Consider the following 16628-nt stretch of genomic DNA (forward strand, 5'->3'; position numbering starts at 1 on the left):
GGAGCTGGGGATAAGTATAGACATCATTTTTTGGAGCTAAGTCAGAACGGGGAGAATTAAAACACTGCTGAGGGGACTGCTAGGGGAAGGTTGGATCCCAGGCCCAACACGCACAGCAGTTTCGCCTCAGCTCACTAGTGTTTTTTGGTGCTCTGCGGATGGGGACCCCCTCTGTGCCTCATTCCCATAGCGCTAACTTGTCTCTGCCCTGCCCTCTTCTCACTGCATCCACCCCATCTCTGCCTCTGTCTCCCACTCCTCTCTGAATATGTCTGTGTCCCCATCCCTGTTCTTGTGTTTCTCCCCTCATGTCTCTGTCTCATCTCTCTCTCTCTCTGTCTTCAGCTCCTCTCTCTGCTGCCCTCTTTGTCTCTCCAGCCTTCTCTGTATCTCCATCCCTGTCTGCCTCTGTCTCTTCTCTCCGTCCCTCAGTCTTCCCTCGTTCTCCCGGTCTCCCGGTCTCCCTGTGTCCATCCCCACCTCAGAGTCTCTTCTCTCAGTGTGTGTAACTCCATCTCCATCTCCGTGCCTCTTCCCCGGCTCTGTCATCCCTGCCTCCCTTTGCCTCCCTCCTTGGGTTCCTGTGCTGGTCCAGAACCCAGCCTGTGGCCGCTGCACCTCTCTGACCTGAGCCAGGGGCTACCCTGGCTTCTGCTGCCCCCTCTCGGCCACCTGCCTGCCCTTCATTCCTGCCGCTGGGCAGGCGGCTGGCCCCACGTGCATTCCACATCTGCCTTCCAGCAGCCAGCCAGGGGAGAGGGAGGTGGCCGGGAGAACACCCCAGAGCTAGTGAGCTCACTCACTCCCTGGGCTGGGACTCCGAGGAAGTTCATTCTCACATGGAGAGAACAGAACGTTTGGCTCCAGTCCACAACTCTGCACCCTGCTCCTGTGTGTCTTTATGTTTTGAAGCCCACATGTTCACTATGCCCACAGCCCCGAGCTACTGAACCTGACCCTCGGATAGTAGCACCTGTCTGTGGGTGCAGGGCTAAAGCTCTGGGGACAAAAACGGCTGGGGTGTAATCTTTACACCCTTTGCTCTCTGGAGAAGGGCAGAGCCAGGAAGGAGATCTGATGAGGGGAATCTAATAGAGCCAGTCAGAAGAGAGAGGCTGGCGGGGACCACATTTGACAGGGCCACCCTGATGGGGAAGACGAATGTGAAGGTGAGTGGGCCTGAGAGGGCCTGCGTGCTGTTTACTCTGAAGGGAGGCCGGTCTGGGACGTGCTGCTGAAGAGGGCGTGTTTGGGAGGGCCAGTCTGAGGGGTGGGCCAGTCCAGAGGCGTCTGAAGGGTCTAGGCTGAGGAGAGACTACTCTGAAGGCACATGGGTTTGACAATAGAACCACCAACTAGTCCTAGCTTGCCTGGGTCTCTCTCAGTTTTAGCACTGAACACCTTGAGTCTTCGGAGACCCCTCAGTCCCAAGCAAACGGGGACAGTTGGTCATCCTATTGGAGAAGGCCTGGCCTAACAGCACCGGTCTGATGGGGAGGCCACTCTGTGAGTAGAGCCAAGGGGGCCTGGTCTGACAATGCAAGTCTGAGGGAAGAGGCTTTGCAGGGGTGGAAGCTTCTTTGGGCAGGAATCAGGCCCAGAAGGGAGGGGGTGGATAGCTAGGGTCCTTCCAGAAGGGCAGGGGCTTAGGAAGTGGCCACCAGGGGGCAGGGCAAGCCCTTGGGAGAATCACAGGCAAGGGCCCCAGAGGAGGAGCCAGACTGGGTGCAAAGCGTGCCTGCAATGGTGTGTCACACTGTGATGCCACGTGCTAGTTTGTGGTGGTGGTATGCAACTGTGTAACTATGTTTTTGAGTGGCTAGGTGACCAGGGGCAGGTCTGTGATGTGTTAGTACGTAGCCTGTGATGGAGAGTATAACCTAATGAGGTCATGCCTGAGGTCACAAGTCATTACCGGTGGCTGTATGGAGGAGAGCAGGAGCACCTTAGGGCACCAGGACAGGAGGGCAGTGCCACTGAGCAGTCAGAGAAGGTTCCCTGGGAAGGGCTGAGGTGGGGAGGCGAGACAGGATCCAGACTTTCCTACCTGTGCCTGCCTCCGGACACAAGAGCTAAGTGCTTGGCTCACACCTAGGGATGGCCCCCAGGCCAGCCCACGCCCCAGGCCCCGCCTTCCCTCCTCTCCAGTGCCCCTCCTGCTCTCTTCAGCCGGCACTCCTCCAGCCAAACACCACCCCTCCCTCCACTCCGCCTGGATCCCCTACCATTGTTCCCCTCACTTCTACCTCCACACCTTGGTTCCCGCTGTGCCCTGCCCTGATGCTCTCCTGTGAATCATCTGAGGTCCCTCCAACATTACCTTCATGAAACATTCCCTGCTCGTTCCCTTTTTACTATGGACTGAACACCCACCATGTGCTGAGGCCTCATCTTGTGGGCCTCTCTCACCCCTGGGATGTGAAAGGGCTGGGGACTGGGGGCTGCTAAGGTCTTACCTAGAGGAGGGTCTGAGGGATCGGCATGGACCAGGCGAGGCCGGGGATCCTCGCTCGGGTGAGGGTAGCAAAGTGAAGGCAACACAGAATCACTCCACCCCATTCTACCCCCCAACCCACTCACAAAATGAACAAAAGCCAAACAAAACAAAGCAAAAATGCTGCTAAAAACTCAAGTCCACCCAAAGAAGGAAATTCTTTTTCATAAACCTTAAAAATGTGATAGCCAAGGAAAGTAACAGAAGATTCTCCTGGTGCAGTGAAGGAGTGATACATTTCCTCACCTTGTGCCCAAAAGTAGAGCTGAGAGAAGGTGAGTCAACAAAATGCCAAAAATTCTCACTACCATGTGAGGGAAGTGGACTGTGTGGTGAATAAGTAGACTTAGGAAAAGTCTGGAAAAAAACTATCGTAAGTAGAAACCCCTGTGTTCCTTCATGAGACCCTGGGAGAGACAAGAAGAGCTGCCATGGCTTGGCATCTTCCAGCACATGGATCTGGGGTGGGGTGGGGGGGACAAGCCAAGCCTGCAGGGTGGGATGTGCCCCTCACCCCAACTGGGACAAGATAGCCAACAGGGCCCCAGAGAAGACACAGAACTCAGGTTCCCAACAAGCCACCCTCAGGCCACAGAAATGGCTGGGGGGGGGGGTGTTGAAAGTAATAGCCAACTTTCAAACCACAGCTCCTAGGGAAAGATAAACAGGACCAGAGGATATGAGGAGCTCAAGGACTACATGTCAGAGCAAGAAGAGGTTTGCCAAAGTGAGCCATGGTGGACAGCGGTAAGAGGAAAGGAAAGGCCACGGCCTTTAGCCATACAAACCACAGCCACAGTATAAGGGTGAGAAGGAGGAAAAGAGGGAAAGTGTGAAGGGAAGGAAGGAGGGGAAAAGAATTGAAGGGAGGGAGTGGGGAGAGAGGGAGGGAGGAAAAAGGAACAAGGAAGACTGAATAAAAAAAAAAATAGGTCTCCCTGGCTGGTGTGGCTCAGCGCACTGAGTGCTGGCTGGTGAACCACAAGGTCGCTGCTCTGATTCCAGTCAGGGCACATGCCTGGGTTGCGGGCCAGGTCCCCAGCAACCAATTCATGTAACTTGCACACATTGATGTTTCTCTCCCTCCCTCCCTTCTCCTCTCTCTAAAAATAAATAAAACATTTATTTAAAAAAAGATGAAAAACCCAATCTAGAAGAAAACTCACCAAAGGAATAAAAGCAGATTCCTGGAAACTTCCTGTTATAAAGGGCTTTAATGATACTATGAAATCAATAGAATAAGAACTCAAAGACAAGATGATAAAAGAGGATGAGGTAAAAAGAGAGATGATAGAACCATGGAAAAATAATAAAGGACAAAAACAACACCATTACAGATGTAACAAAGTAAAAAGAGCCAAAACACAGGTATGGCTGAACATCGAGCTCATGAATGTGGTGCAGGAAAGGTCTGTGGCACTGAAAGTAAATGTGATTAGCAAGGTAACAGCATTAAAGCAACCAGAGTGAAGTTAATGGGACAAAGACAAGCTGCCATAAGCATAATTACTGGCAACCCTAAAGTAGAGATTCCAAAAATGGAACGGAAAAAGGTATTAAGGTATGAAATACAGAAAAGCTTTCCCTGAAATGAAGAACTGAATAATCAGGTTGAAAGTGCATGCCACGTACTAAAAAAAATTAATGCAGTGTAATTGGCATTAAGACACACTGATTTAGTTAGCAGACTTTGAGGATAAAATAGGAACACTTTAAGAACCTAGTCATAAGAAGCAAGTCACATTCCAGGGCAAATTCAGTCTGATCTCAGATTTTTCCAAGGTAACATTCCACAAAGACAATGAAGAATATCTTTCTATTTATTTATCCATCTATTTCTTTTGGTTTAAGGTGAATCACTTTACCCCCTGAGCCTCAGATTCCTAATCTTCATTCTGGGGATAACAAGATGTACATTTAGAGGACGTTTTTCAGATGGTGAGATAATACGCTATCCCCCGTTGTGGTAGGCTAAATAATGACCCCAAAATATGTCAGCATCTTAATTCCCAGAACCTGTGAATGTTAATTTAAAATGGCAAAAGGATCTTGCAGCTCGATTCAGTTAAGGATCTCGACATGGGAAGATTAGCCTGAATTATCAGGTGATCCCAATGTAATCAGTCATCCTAATAGAAACAAAGCGGGAGGAGGTGATGGGTTGATGGAAGCAGAGATTGGAAGGTGGAGGAAGGGGTCAACAAGCCAAGGAATACAGGCAGCTGCTAGAAGCTGAAAAGGCAAGGAAATTGACTCTCGACCCCGAGCCCCCAGAAGAAACCAGCCTTGCCCGCACTTTGACTCTTGAGCCCAATGAAACTGATTTCAGACCTTTGATGTTCAGACTGTAAGAGGAGAAATCTGTGGTGTCTGAAGCCATTAAATGTAGGCTAACCTGTTAGAACAGCAACAGCAAACTGATATCACAGCTTCCTACATACTGTTGCTGTTCCCTTGGCCCAAGTCGACCTCCCCATCCATCTCTTGCATCCCAGTTCCTACTTGTTCAATATCTGTTTCTAGTTTCCCTGACATCACCTGCCTTCCACGGCTGCCCAGAGGCAGTGCGTCCCCATCACAGCACTCACCATTCTGTGTTACAGCTGCTTATAGATAGGTCTCCTTCTGTCTGCCCACCCAGCCCAGCAGAGGACCCAGCTTATTGACTAGTAAATAAGTAGATGAATAAATGAGGGCTCAGTGAGCAGCTGAAATAACCATTACTCTCTTTCCTTGTTGTCAGGCTCTCTCCCTTCCCCATTCCTACCTGGCTCGCTCTCTCTCCGGCCTGTCCTTCACATGTACACACTCCTCCAATCTCAGAAAACTGACCTGCGTCTTTACCTCTGACTTCTTTTTTCAGTCATCGGGTCAAACCATCTGCTGCTGTGTGTCTGTCAGCAGGTTTACATGTATGTGTTATGGAGACCTGTGAACTTTGTGTGCATTTTCCTGGAGTCTGAGACACGTGTATCTCCGTTTGGGTGTGTTTTCATGTGCATGCCTATGTCCGTGGGTAGGCTTGTTGTTCCCGTGTACGTGTGTCTTTGTTTGTATATATGCGTGTCTCTGTTTTGTGGCGTGTGTGTCTGTGTGGTCGTGTGTGTCTCTATATTCAGGGAAGGATACATTTTGATTTCTGCCCCCAAGGGATCTGACTGCCTGAGGCAGGAGTTGGCGTGCCGGAATAACTTCCTGCCACAGCGCTCCCTTTCCTGTCTCAGGCAGGGGGCTGGGCCTTTTTTCCTCCCTGTCTCTTGGGATGAGGATCTCAAGCCCAAGGCAGAGTCAACCACAGACATATTCCTGACTCTGGCCTCACAGAAGCCTAAGCTTTTTGAGGTGATTATGCTAAGGAGAGAGGACCCCCAAATGAAGAGAGGGTCTGTGTTTGCACGGACAGGTGAGGCAGACAGACACCTCCTACCCATGCCCTAGGAGTGGGAGCAGCGTGGGCTTGGGAAGGAAGGATCCTGGACACTGAACTCCCAAACTGAGCATCTCGGCAAAGGCCATGTGAATCACAGCATAAAACAACCAGGACCTCTGCACCGTTGGGGAGGGTGGGGAGCCCGCAAAATGACCTTCCTACTGGCTGCAGGAGCTGGGACCTGGGAGAGGAATTACTCTTAATTTTGTTTTCCTTTCCTATGTTAACTATTTTTAAGTGTACAGTTCTACGGTATTAGGTATATTCAATTGTTGTACAATATATACTTATTTAGCATCTATGTTTAGTTTTTATAAAATAGGGAAACATTACCAATTTTTCTCACTTCAGCACACCCACCACTGGGCTCCATGTCACAGGAAAAACACATACCAGGGGTTGGGGGGACCACTGTGGAGAGACAGAGACACCTGCTGCCCCTGGGGGGCAGAGCAGCGGCAGGATGGGAGGGAAAAGCAGGAATGGTGAGGCCTTTCCTATGGTCTGTCCGGTAGAGGGGCTGCAGAGGAGGTGGGGCCAGGCAGTTTGGGCTTTGAAAGCCAGAGGCTTCTGCCAAGTGTCGGGGGCCCCTGGTTGCTGGGGCCACAGGGTCAGGTTTGTGTTTGGGAACGACTTTTCTGGGGGCCATGAAGAGGAGGGTAAGGGGGGAAGAGAATGCAGAACTCTTGCTGGCTGACCGCATGAGCAGGCCTGAGTGAGGTGCTTTGAATGAGTGGCGTGGGGGGCCTGAGAGCAGGTAGGAGAACCAGGGCTGGAGCAGGGAAATGGTGCTTTTTCAAGCACATAGTCACCAAGTCACCGAGTCACTAAGTCACCAAGTCTTAATGAACGTGGGGTGGGAAGGGGAGGGAGAGAGAAGAGACTCGTACAAGCCCTGTTGATTGAGAGATGGTAGGACTGTTTATTGATCTGGTTAGCACAGGAGATGGACAGGCTTTGACAATAACTATGGCTCAGACATCCAATCACTTGCCTACAGTCACAGAACAAGTAAGGGGCAGACGCTCTCAGAGGTGACATGTCAAGGGCAAGGCTTGGGGGACCTCTTGGTGGAAGGCGTCTGGTCAGTAGTTAAAAGAATGGACACTGGGGTCAGACATACCTGGCTCCTGTTGACCTTGGACAAGTTGATTAATCTGAGGTTTAGTTTCCTTAAGTGAAAAATGGGAAGACAGTCCCTAACTCATGGGGTTGTTGTAAGGATTTAATGAAATGATGTACATAAAGAAATTAGCACAGTGCCTGCTATGTTGTAAATGCACCATACATCTTAGCTCTTTTAATAACCATAGCAGCAGCAGCAGCAAAAACGAATACCAGTCTGGGACTTGGGAGTGAGATCTGGGTTGGTGTTACAGAACTGTCAGCACAAAAGTGGGCACTGCAGCCCCAGTGCAGAGGAGATCACTTAAGGAGCAGAGAGAAGAGAGTGGGTGCAGAGAGCACAGTCACCAAAGAAGCTGAGGAGGGACCAGAGAGGCAAGGGAGACAGACAGCGTGCTTCGGTTAAGGGCTATGCAGCAAATTTGGGTTTAAACCCAGACTGCGTTGTGGCTGCTATGGGCACTGTGGAAAAATGCCTTGATTGCCTGGAGCTCAGACTCCTTCTTCTGTTCCATGGACCTTTCTTACAGGCAAGTGAGGGATATCTATGATGATATAAAGCTCTGGCAGAGCCTACGCAGTTAATAAACAATAGTTGTTTTAGGAGAAATAATGTTCCCAGAGAGGGTGAAAAACAAGGGAAGATAGAGTTTCAAAAGGGATCAACAGCTTCAATGCTGCCAATAAGTCAACAAAGATAAGGACTAGCAAGTATTTATTGGATGGGAGTAGGAGGTGGACATGACCTTGTTGATCCAGCTTCAGGGACTGTGAGAGCAGAAGGTGGGGACAGTGGCTGGGGAGCAAAGGAAGGTGAGGAATCTCAGCTGAGAAAGGAGGTGACGGTAAAAAAAAATTCAAAAATACAAAAATTTAAAATAAAAAAAAAAGATTAAAACAGCGAGGAACAAAAAAAGGAGGTGACCGCTTGGCAGGGCTGACGAGGAGTAAGTAAGTGGGTCCCAGTCAGGGACAGGCCCAGCTTTGAGACGGGGAAATCGAAGCACATGGCCAGTTTGCTGGTGCCAGATGTAGCTGCTTTGTGTCCACCTGCCCCCACCTGCGAAGACTGGCTGCAGTCCTGGGTCTCTTTGTTCTCCACACAAGGCCTTTCTGTCTAGGTAGAGACCACGATGCAGTCCCAGAGCCCCGGATCACCCAGGCACCTTTTCTCTCTGCCCTACTTTCCAGTGTGGCCTGGGCGAAGCTGAAATGGTTCATACCTTCTGCCAGGGCCTTAGTTTTCATCCCTGTCCTGCCTGCCTACATCTCCACAGACCAGGGGAGATGGACTGTAATAATAAAAAAAAACTATCAATTATATTCTTCCTCCTGGTGCCTTCCCCCCAGTATTTAAATTCCTCACCCACATGTAAAACAGGCCCAGAACTGATGGGTTCCTTCCCACTAGTACTTAAACATGCCCACATGAGAAACACAAGAAATTTTTAGAAATGAAGAAAAACTTCCTGACTCCGCATCCTTGTGATCCATGTCTATTCTCCTTCCTCCTAATTTTTATAGTCGCTCGTCTTGAAAGAATTATTTATACTGCATCTACTTCTTACTCTTGAAACCACTAAAATCTTGCATCTGCCACATACCCATCTCCACTGCCCACTGGAACTACTTCCCAAGATAATCAACAACCTCTGTTCTTAAGTCCAGTGGTCTCTTTTATAGAAACTACTGGAACTCTCTTCAACATGTCCGACTGCTGACTCCTCCCTCCCTGAACCTCTGTCCTTTGGCTGTCCTGAAATTATGTTCCCTCCTGCTTTTCCTTCGACCTCTCTGACAGCTCCTTCCTTATTTTCTTCGCGGGTCTATCTTTTCCCCTGCATCCATGTTTTGTTTGAATTGCCCTCCCTTCTGGTAGGAACTACTTTTCATTCACGCGGTTATCACGGGAGCCACCAGCTTATGACCCTTCCTCCCAACACGAATCATTGGTGCAGGGAATGACATCTGACCAGAGTCAGGCTGATGAACACAAGTCCCTAGGAATTTTGGAACTGGAACTGAGGATAAGACAGAACTAGAACCTAAAGAGATGAGCCAACAGCTTTTTGGGTACTTGGATTTAAGCTGTAAAGTTCAGAATTGTCAGAAACTGGGGTTATTAATTGATGGACTGGAGAAGCATAGGAAGCTTGTCTGGAGAGAAAAAAAAAAAGAAGAGAAAGGAGGCAGGGAAGGGGCAACAAGCAGAGCTTCCCAATTCCTCTGACCCTTCCAGCTTATCTTCATCCTTATTGCTAGAGCGTCTCAGCTTTCTAATCAGGCCAGCAGCGTTAGAGAACGGCCAGTAATATACTCAGCTTCTGCAATTCAGCAGGACATCTAGCAGTCTGAGGTCAAAACTGAAACACATTTCCTTATCCAAGTTAAATACTTACTCTATTGTCCCCTAACTGCTTGCAGATCACCCATTTGGATGTCCTTACCCTACCAGGCAAATGTGATGGTGCCTCCCTTCATAGAGTGAGTTGACTGAAACTCGAGGGAGGCAAGGTCATCATTCTGAGGCAGGCTGAAGAAAAGCTTCCAGCCTTGTCACTCCAGTCAATCATTCCCCCTGAAGCCAGAAGGCATAGTCAGAGGGATTGAAAGAACCCCTAGACACAGTGCTAAAAAAGAGAAATCATTCCTCCACAACCTCGGGCAGGCCCTGTATCTTCTTGGCACACCTGGATATTCAGAGAGCATGGTTCTAAAAATTCTAGTATTGATTATGGTAGTAGAAATATGTTGTATTCATGGATGTCCTGCATCTTTTAAATTCTCATTTTAAAATCCAGCCTCTTCAGTACAAAAGTCAAAACTAAAATTTCCAGCATCCCTTGCAGCTTGTTTGCTGGCATGCTCCTTTCCCCATGTGAAACTTGGATGCGTGAGGAATATGAGTGAGGTCAATGTCACCAAAGTTCACCAGTGTTTCTGGTTCTTCTGTCCTTCTGAGCACCAGGAGAACTACACTTCTTTGTCCCTTCATGTTAGATGTGGCCACAAGATTTTTGATCAATGCAATGTAAGCAGAAGCCAGTTTTTCCTTCCTCTCTTCTGCCCCAGCAAACTCTGAGGGTTTATAGTAAGGAGATGGGATCATCATAAGATGGTGGAGTCTCCAACAGCCAATATCCCTCAGTGACCACAGTGAGCAAGACACCTCTTCCCCACTTCATTCTGCTGGAACTATAGCATGAGCAAGAAATATGTCTTTGTTGTTTTAAACCAGTGAGGTCTGTAACTGCTGTGTTACCTAGATAATCCTGACTGATACAGGGTGGAAGCAGGTTAGACATAGGGCTTTGATTTCCGCTCTTGCTGGTAAGTACCACAAGTGTCCAGCTGTTGGGTATGGTAATTAGTGGTAACAGCGGTGGACTCCCAGTGGTTGCGATATTGAGTTCCTACCACAGAAGTGCCATAGAGCTTGTAAAGTTGGCAAATTGAAATCCTGGTGCTTAGTATTTGGAATGGCAGTGGTGTGGTTTGGGCATTGTTCCTAGGAACACCCTCAAGCCCATTTCCCCAGCCCTCCTAATAATTCTGAACTAAATACTATCTTTTAAGCAAATTCCTTTTAGGCTTCAACTATCCAGAGTGGATTCTATTATTTGTGGAGAAGGACTCTGACTGACAAAATTACTATATTTAATAAATGTAATGTTCTATCAGATATAAGAGGCAAGTTATTTTATGAACTACTAAGAAAAAACAGGCTGAAAAACTATTACATGTCATTAACTGAAAGACATATTCTGATTTCAGAGTTGTTTAAACTAGAAAAACATGTGCTTTAGGATCAATGAGATACGTTTTTAGCAAAAGGAATTCTCCCCCAGATGAAACTGACAGACAGCTGATTGTGGTTGTAAAAAGAACTGTATCATATGGGAGGAAAAATAAAACCGCGCCCAACCCTCATAAATGCAAAATCTATGTTTGCTCAGTCCCAGAACAGCCCCTAAGACACCACCAGGAAGTGTAGTAGTAGTACTAGTCAGCATGGTGCCCCACAGAGAAATCCTTCATAATGGAGCTCTCAGAACACTGGATAAGGATCTCATCCTTGTGGGCAATACCTTGGGGCAGCCTATCAGGAAACCCGTAGCCAAAGAAGTATGTCAGCAAACAGATGCTGTGAGATTTCCTAGTCCCATCATTTTCATTGTTACTTGTGGCCAAAAATATGTAGATGATGCTTAGGATTACTGACCACCATACAGTGCTTTCTTTTTACTTCATTTTATTCTCTATTTTTTCCATCTCTAAGTATTAGGAAGTTTGAGGCTTCTGCAGGGGGTGTTAAAGATAGTTCAAAGGCAGTTGAAGCAAAGGTCATAGGATTATTAGAAAACAAGTTTGCATCTTAGAGAGACCTGCTGATAACTAAAGCACAAAGGGACATTACCCAGAGAACCTATATTTGAAGAACAGTGGTCCTATAAGATAAACTCCAGAAACAATAGCTAAATGACTGTCACTGAGCTTCCCTCCTTCTGAAATGAGGTGAACCTACTGGCATACGCATGTGAGATGGTTGGGTTATGTAGGTGAGAGCGTTTTTGGAATCATATATAGGAAAACAATATGTTGGGCAAAGGGTGAACTACAGTGAACACCTGCCATTCTGCTTTTTCAGGATCTCTCTTCTCCTGGGAACCCCACCCATATCCCCATGTCCACGGGTTATCTTGTGGACCATGTTGGACAATTTGATCCTCATTCATTCCTTGACCACAGTTGATTGGTCCCAAGTTAAGCATCTTATTAAGCTGAGCCAATCAGAGTACTTTCTGAGAATTTGCAAACTGCAACCATGAAAAGCCAGTGTCGGGTTGGCTACCCCAACAAGAAGATTTTAAGTGTTGGGATCATCTGAAGTCAACATTTCCAGCATGTGGACCAGAAGAGCACTGGAAGCCAGTGTGGGGGCAGGGATACAGGGCCTGGAGTTGGGGAAGGAAATGAAAAACACAGAAAATAATAGAGATGGCAAGTGGAGAGAAAACCTAATGTCTTTTGAGTCTATTAGTTCCAGTTGTTCCTGAGGCATCCCTGCCTTTAGGTTTCATTATCTGATTATAAATGTATCTTTTTTTGCTTAAACCAGTTCTTGCTTTTCCTGGGTGAGCTCATCCTTTTTTCTGGTTTGACTACTGTTTAATGTTAACTCACAAAATGTTATTTGCAGCCTGGACCTCCCTCCTAAATTTCAGAGCTGTTTATTCAAGTGTCTATTGGATATCCCAATTTGGATGCCCCGTGGTACATCAAATTCATCATATCCAAAACTGAACTCATCTTCCCCCCAACTCCAGCCCCCTGATGAAACTCACCCCTTCTCACATGTTACCTATCTCAGTAAAAGGCATCACAGTACTCCTACTCATCAATCTGGGAGTTATCCAAAATTTTCTCTTCCTCCTACCCCCATATCCGGCAGGTTTAGCTAAGTCCCACCAATTGTAGCTCCCAAATGTCCTCAGTGCTCTCCTGTTCCGTCCACTCCTGCTCCCCTACATCATTTCAGTCCCTGTCACTACTCCTTGTGCGCCATTACTCTTCACTCAAATGCTTTCAATCCCTCCTTCCCCGCAGCAGCTCAAATTATTCTTCTAATTTTTTGATATTATCACATTATTCCTCTGCTCAAAATTCTTCAGTGGCTCCCCACTGTTTCCAGGATAAAATCTGAGCTCCTGCAACTAGGTCGCAAACTCACTCACAGTGCACTCAGATGTACAGTGATACAAGTCTCCTCTGTTTCCTAGAACTGATTTGATGTTGCTCACAATGGCTCCACCCTGCTGGGTAACAGGGGCAAGGGAACTAAAATTAATCCACTCTGGTGAACTCAGTAGGGTCCAAAAGTTTTTTTTAGACAGTATCTAAGTAACTCAGAAGGTTTGGATGACTCTGGGTTTTTAATTATTATTTTACCCTTCCCTTTCTCATTTTCCAGACAGCATTTGAAGTTATAAAGATCTCATGCGAATTTCATGGCATTGAGGGGAAGGGGTCCCTTAGCCATGTAGTCCTTGGGGTTGTGTCAGTTGGCATTTACTGAAATGTGGTTGGTCTGGTGTAAGTGAATTAGTGAATTAAACCCTGAGAGGTAGCTGTTAGTATAACCATTTTACAGATCAGGAAGCTAGAAGAGATGAATAACTTGCCCAAAGTCACAAAGTTAGGTAAGTGGCAGAACCAGGAATCAAAGCCACTCTGAATCTGGTAGGCACTTGGATCTTAGCTTAGAATTCCAAAGATAAGTTAAGGCTGGGTCCTGACTGGTGTGGCTCTGGAGGGTTGCTGGTTCCTGTTAGGGCTCAAGCCTGGGTTTCGGGCCAAGTTCCCAGGTGGGGGCATGGGAGAAGTAACCAACCCATGTTTCCCTCACACACCGATGCGTCTCTCCTTTTCCTCACTCTCTTCCTCTCTCTCTAAATATAAATAAAATCTTTAAATATAAAGGTAAGGCTGGATTTGGGAGCATTGTCTTCATGGTACAGCTTCAGGGATGTGCGTGTCCATGGAAAACATGGAGAATGTGATGAGAAGAGGGTCCATTTGAAAACACTTAAGAATATGAGGTAGGGTAGGAAGGCCTACCTGATGGCCCCTGCCCAAGCTAATCTTCCCCTTGGGAGAGCTTCTAGGATGGAGTCATGCCTATTCTAGCCAGGGCTGAGCCATCCTTCAGGGTACCCTATTCCTCCATGGCTCCCACATGGCAGCATAAAGCACAAACCTTGACCAATAACCACTGGGTGGGAATTCAGTGACTATCTCCAAAGGACTTGTGTTGGCAGAGCTGCTCACACCTCCTGAGGCCAGGGAATGTAGAGCCAACTACAGACCCTCTCTAGGGAAGAAGCAGACTCCACAACCAGGTGGGAGTGGACGTCAGGGAGTATACGGAATTTTCAAGATGAAGAGGTTGTCTATTCCCAAATGTAGGGATGCAGAGACCGCTATCAAATGTGGAGAAGCTGCCCCTCAGATATGGGGGTATAAGGGCTTTGGCCTTTCTCAGATGCTGAGTGTACAGCTCTCCCAGGTGTGAAAGGTTTGAGAAAGCCGGGCAAGTAGGTAGCCCTCGCTGCCCCGCCCCCTTCCCCTTGGGCAAGCATCAAAACAGAATAGCCCCTTCAGCTCTCCTGCCACCCCCACCCCACGCCAGCACAAGGGGCGGGTCAGTCCCCACCCAGCACACGACCAATGGCACGTGAGCCTGGAACAACCAGCCAATTGAATGGCGGTAGCGGCGTGGGGAATGGCTCCGCCCCTCACTGGCCGCAGGCAGCCGACTGCCGGGGAGGCGGGATTATTGGCTGTTTTTGCCATCCGCCGAACCTGGCCGAGTCCAGCCGAACGCCTCCGAGCCCAGCCGAACTGCGCGCCCCGGCAGTCGCGGCTGCGGCTGCCGCTGCCGCTGCGGCCCGAGCGCCGCCTAGCAAGTGAGCGAGCGGCCGCGGCGGCGGAGGAGGCGCCGCCCCAGGGAGAGGAGGTGCCCGCTCGCTGCAGACCGCCCGCGGCAGAGGCCGCCCCGGTCGCGCCGCGGCGGGAGCGGCCGGCGGAGGCTGCGCGGCTGAGGGGGGAGGGCCGGGGGAGGGGACGTCGCCCCGGCCCGCCTCCCGCGCCCCCCGCCCGCAGGCTTCCGAGCCTCAGTAGGCGCCCAGCATCTCGCTGCCCTGGACCCTCTGGCGGGAGTGCACCGGGCTCAACTCAGGTAAGGGGGCCCTTCTCCCACGGACACGGGGGCCGGGAATCAGCGAGACCCAGAGACGGAGATAAAAAGACCAACACGGAGACACCACTGGGAGAAAGACACAAAGACGGACACAAAAGAGACCCACAGAACCAGAGACAGACCCCACGGAGAAAGGAAGAGAGACACGTCTATGGGGACAGAGGGATACAGCCATGAAGAAGGAGCGAGAGATAGACCCATATGCACAGAGACAGAAAGACAGAGACTGATACAGAGATATACAAAGAGACAGACTGGGAGAGAAAGGAGACATACAACCACTCACACTCAGAGATGGGGGACACAGACAGCTACACAAACATAGAGAGTGTATTGAGGCAGATGCACACATCAGTCAAGGAAACTGAGAGACACGCAGACATGCACCTGACCTGGAGAGACAGTCCCACAGAGAGGTCACGCCTAGGTGCACGGCGGTGGATACACAGACCCACACATGCCTGCCAGGGCCTCCACAAAGTTTCCTCTGTGTGAGCTGGCCTCGCTGGAGGTCTCCTGGGCTGGCTGGCTGGCTGGAGTCGGGAGAGTGGGGAGGTGCCCAGGTCACATTGAAGCTGGTCACAATCCCATCCTCCAGGGTTTGGGCTCCCTGGGTCCCACCCACTCCCTGAGTGCTGGAGAGGGCTGGAAGCTGGGCAGGCAGGGCCAGAACATGCCCACCTGTTCTAAGGAGAATGAAATATAGGCTGCCTACTCGAGCTTCCCCACTGTGGCTCTAGACCCACTCCAGGTGCCCAGAGCCAGGCCCGAGCATGGGGTGTGGGCTCTCTTCTCTCCTTCTCTCCTCCTAGGCCTTACCCTATCCCTTCTCCTCACCACCCTTTCCTTTACTCTGTACCCCCTACAGGCTCAGGACTGCAGCTGGACATCTCTACTGCCCAGGAATCACTGAGTGTGCAGACAGGACAGCCTCCTTGGAAGGCCGGCTATACCAGAGTCCCGCCTCGGCATGGGCCTTGCCATTGAGGCAGCCCCGCTGTGGACCCCGCTGCCTGTGCTGGTCTGAGGGTGCGGCCTGTCATGGGGGCAGCCATCTCCCAAGGCGCCCTCATCGCCATCGTCTGCAACGGCCTAGTAGGCTTCTTGCTGCTACTGCTCTGGGTCATTCTCTGCTGGGCCTGCCACTCCCGCTCTGCCGACATTGACTCGCTCTCTGAATCCAGTCCCAACTCCAGCCCTGGCCCCTGTCCTGAGAAGGCACCCCCGCCCCAGAAGCCCAGCCATGAAGGCAGCTACCTACTGCAGCCTTGAAGGCCCCTGGCCTAGCCTGGAGTCTGGGACTTAAGCCCACTTCATCCAGAGCCTGGGCTGCAGAACTCAGAATCCAGCCTGTCTGGAGCCAGACCCAGCAGGCCAGAGTCTAGCCAGCCTGGCTCCAGGAGGGGCTGTGGTGGCCCTGGGTAGTCAGGCCCAGGGTGGGGGTTTATGAGTTGGTGCTAGGGCCTGGGCCTTCTGGACTCTGTTCCATCCCAAGGGCCAGGGGCTGGGTCCACCCTCTCCCTAGGCCGAGCGCCTCTAGGCCCTCTCAGTTGGGGAAGCAAACTGGAATCCTTGGCAATAATGGGAGGGTGTCCAGGCTGGGCCCCTCCTCGGGTCCTCCCACTGTTTGCTGGATAATAAATGGAAGTATGGCTATACCCTGAGATTTTCTCCTCTTCCTGAGGGCCCTGCAATAGCAAAATTCAAGGCGGTGGTGGGCTTTTAGACACAGGTTTATTTGTGCAAAGTAGGATTGGATAGTGGTGATGCAAGACCAAGTCCTGGGATGAGGTGCTGGGACCAGGGCTGGAGCAGGTGTT

The 16628-nt window shown here is 49.8% G+C and overlaps 1 protein-coding gene across 1 annotated transcript; it reads left to right on the plus strand.

Annotated features, from left to right (window-relative positions):
• Positions 1-14421: 14421 nt before the first annotated feature.
• Positions 14422-16466, plus strand: ENHO (energy homeostasis associated). Its single transcript, XM_037151653.2, has 2 exons — positions 14422-14787; positions 15677-16466. Exon 2 carries the CDS (start codon positions 15850-15852, stop codon positions 16078-16080), a length of 231 nt encoding a protein of 76 aa, XP_037007548.1. The 5' UTR covers positions 14422-14787; positions 15677-15849; the 3' UTR covers positions 16081-16466.
• Positions 16467-16628: the final 162 nt, after the last annotated feature.

Source organism: Artibeus jamaicensis, unplaced genomic scaffold, assembly GCF_021234435.1.
Source record: "Artibeus jamaicensis isolate MK-2021 breed Jamaican fruit bat unplaced genomic scaffold, CSHL_Jam_final scaffold_1964, whole genome shotgun sequence".
In the NCBI taxonomy this organism is placed as follows: Eukaryota; Metazoa; Chordata; class Mammalia; order Chiroptera; family Phyllostomidae; genus Artibeus; species Artibeus jamaicensis.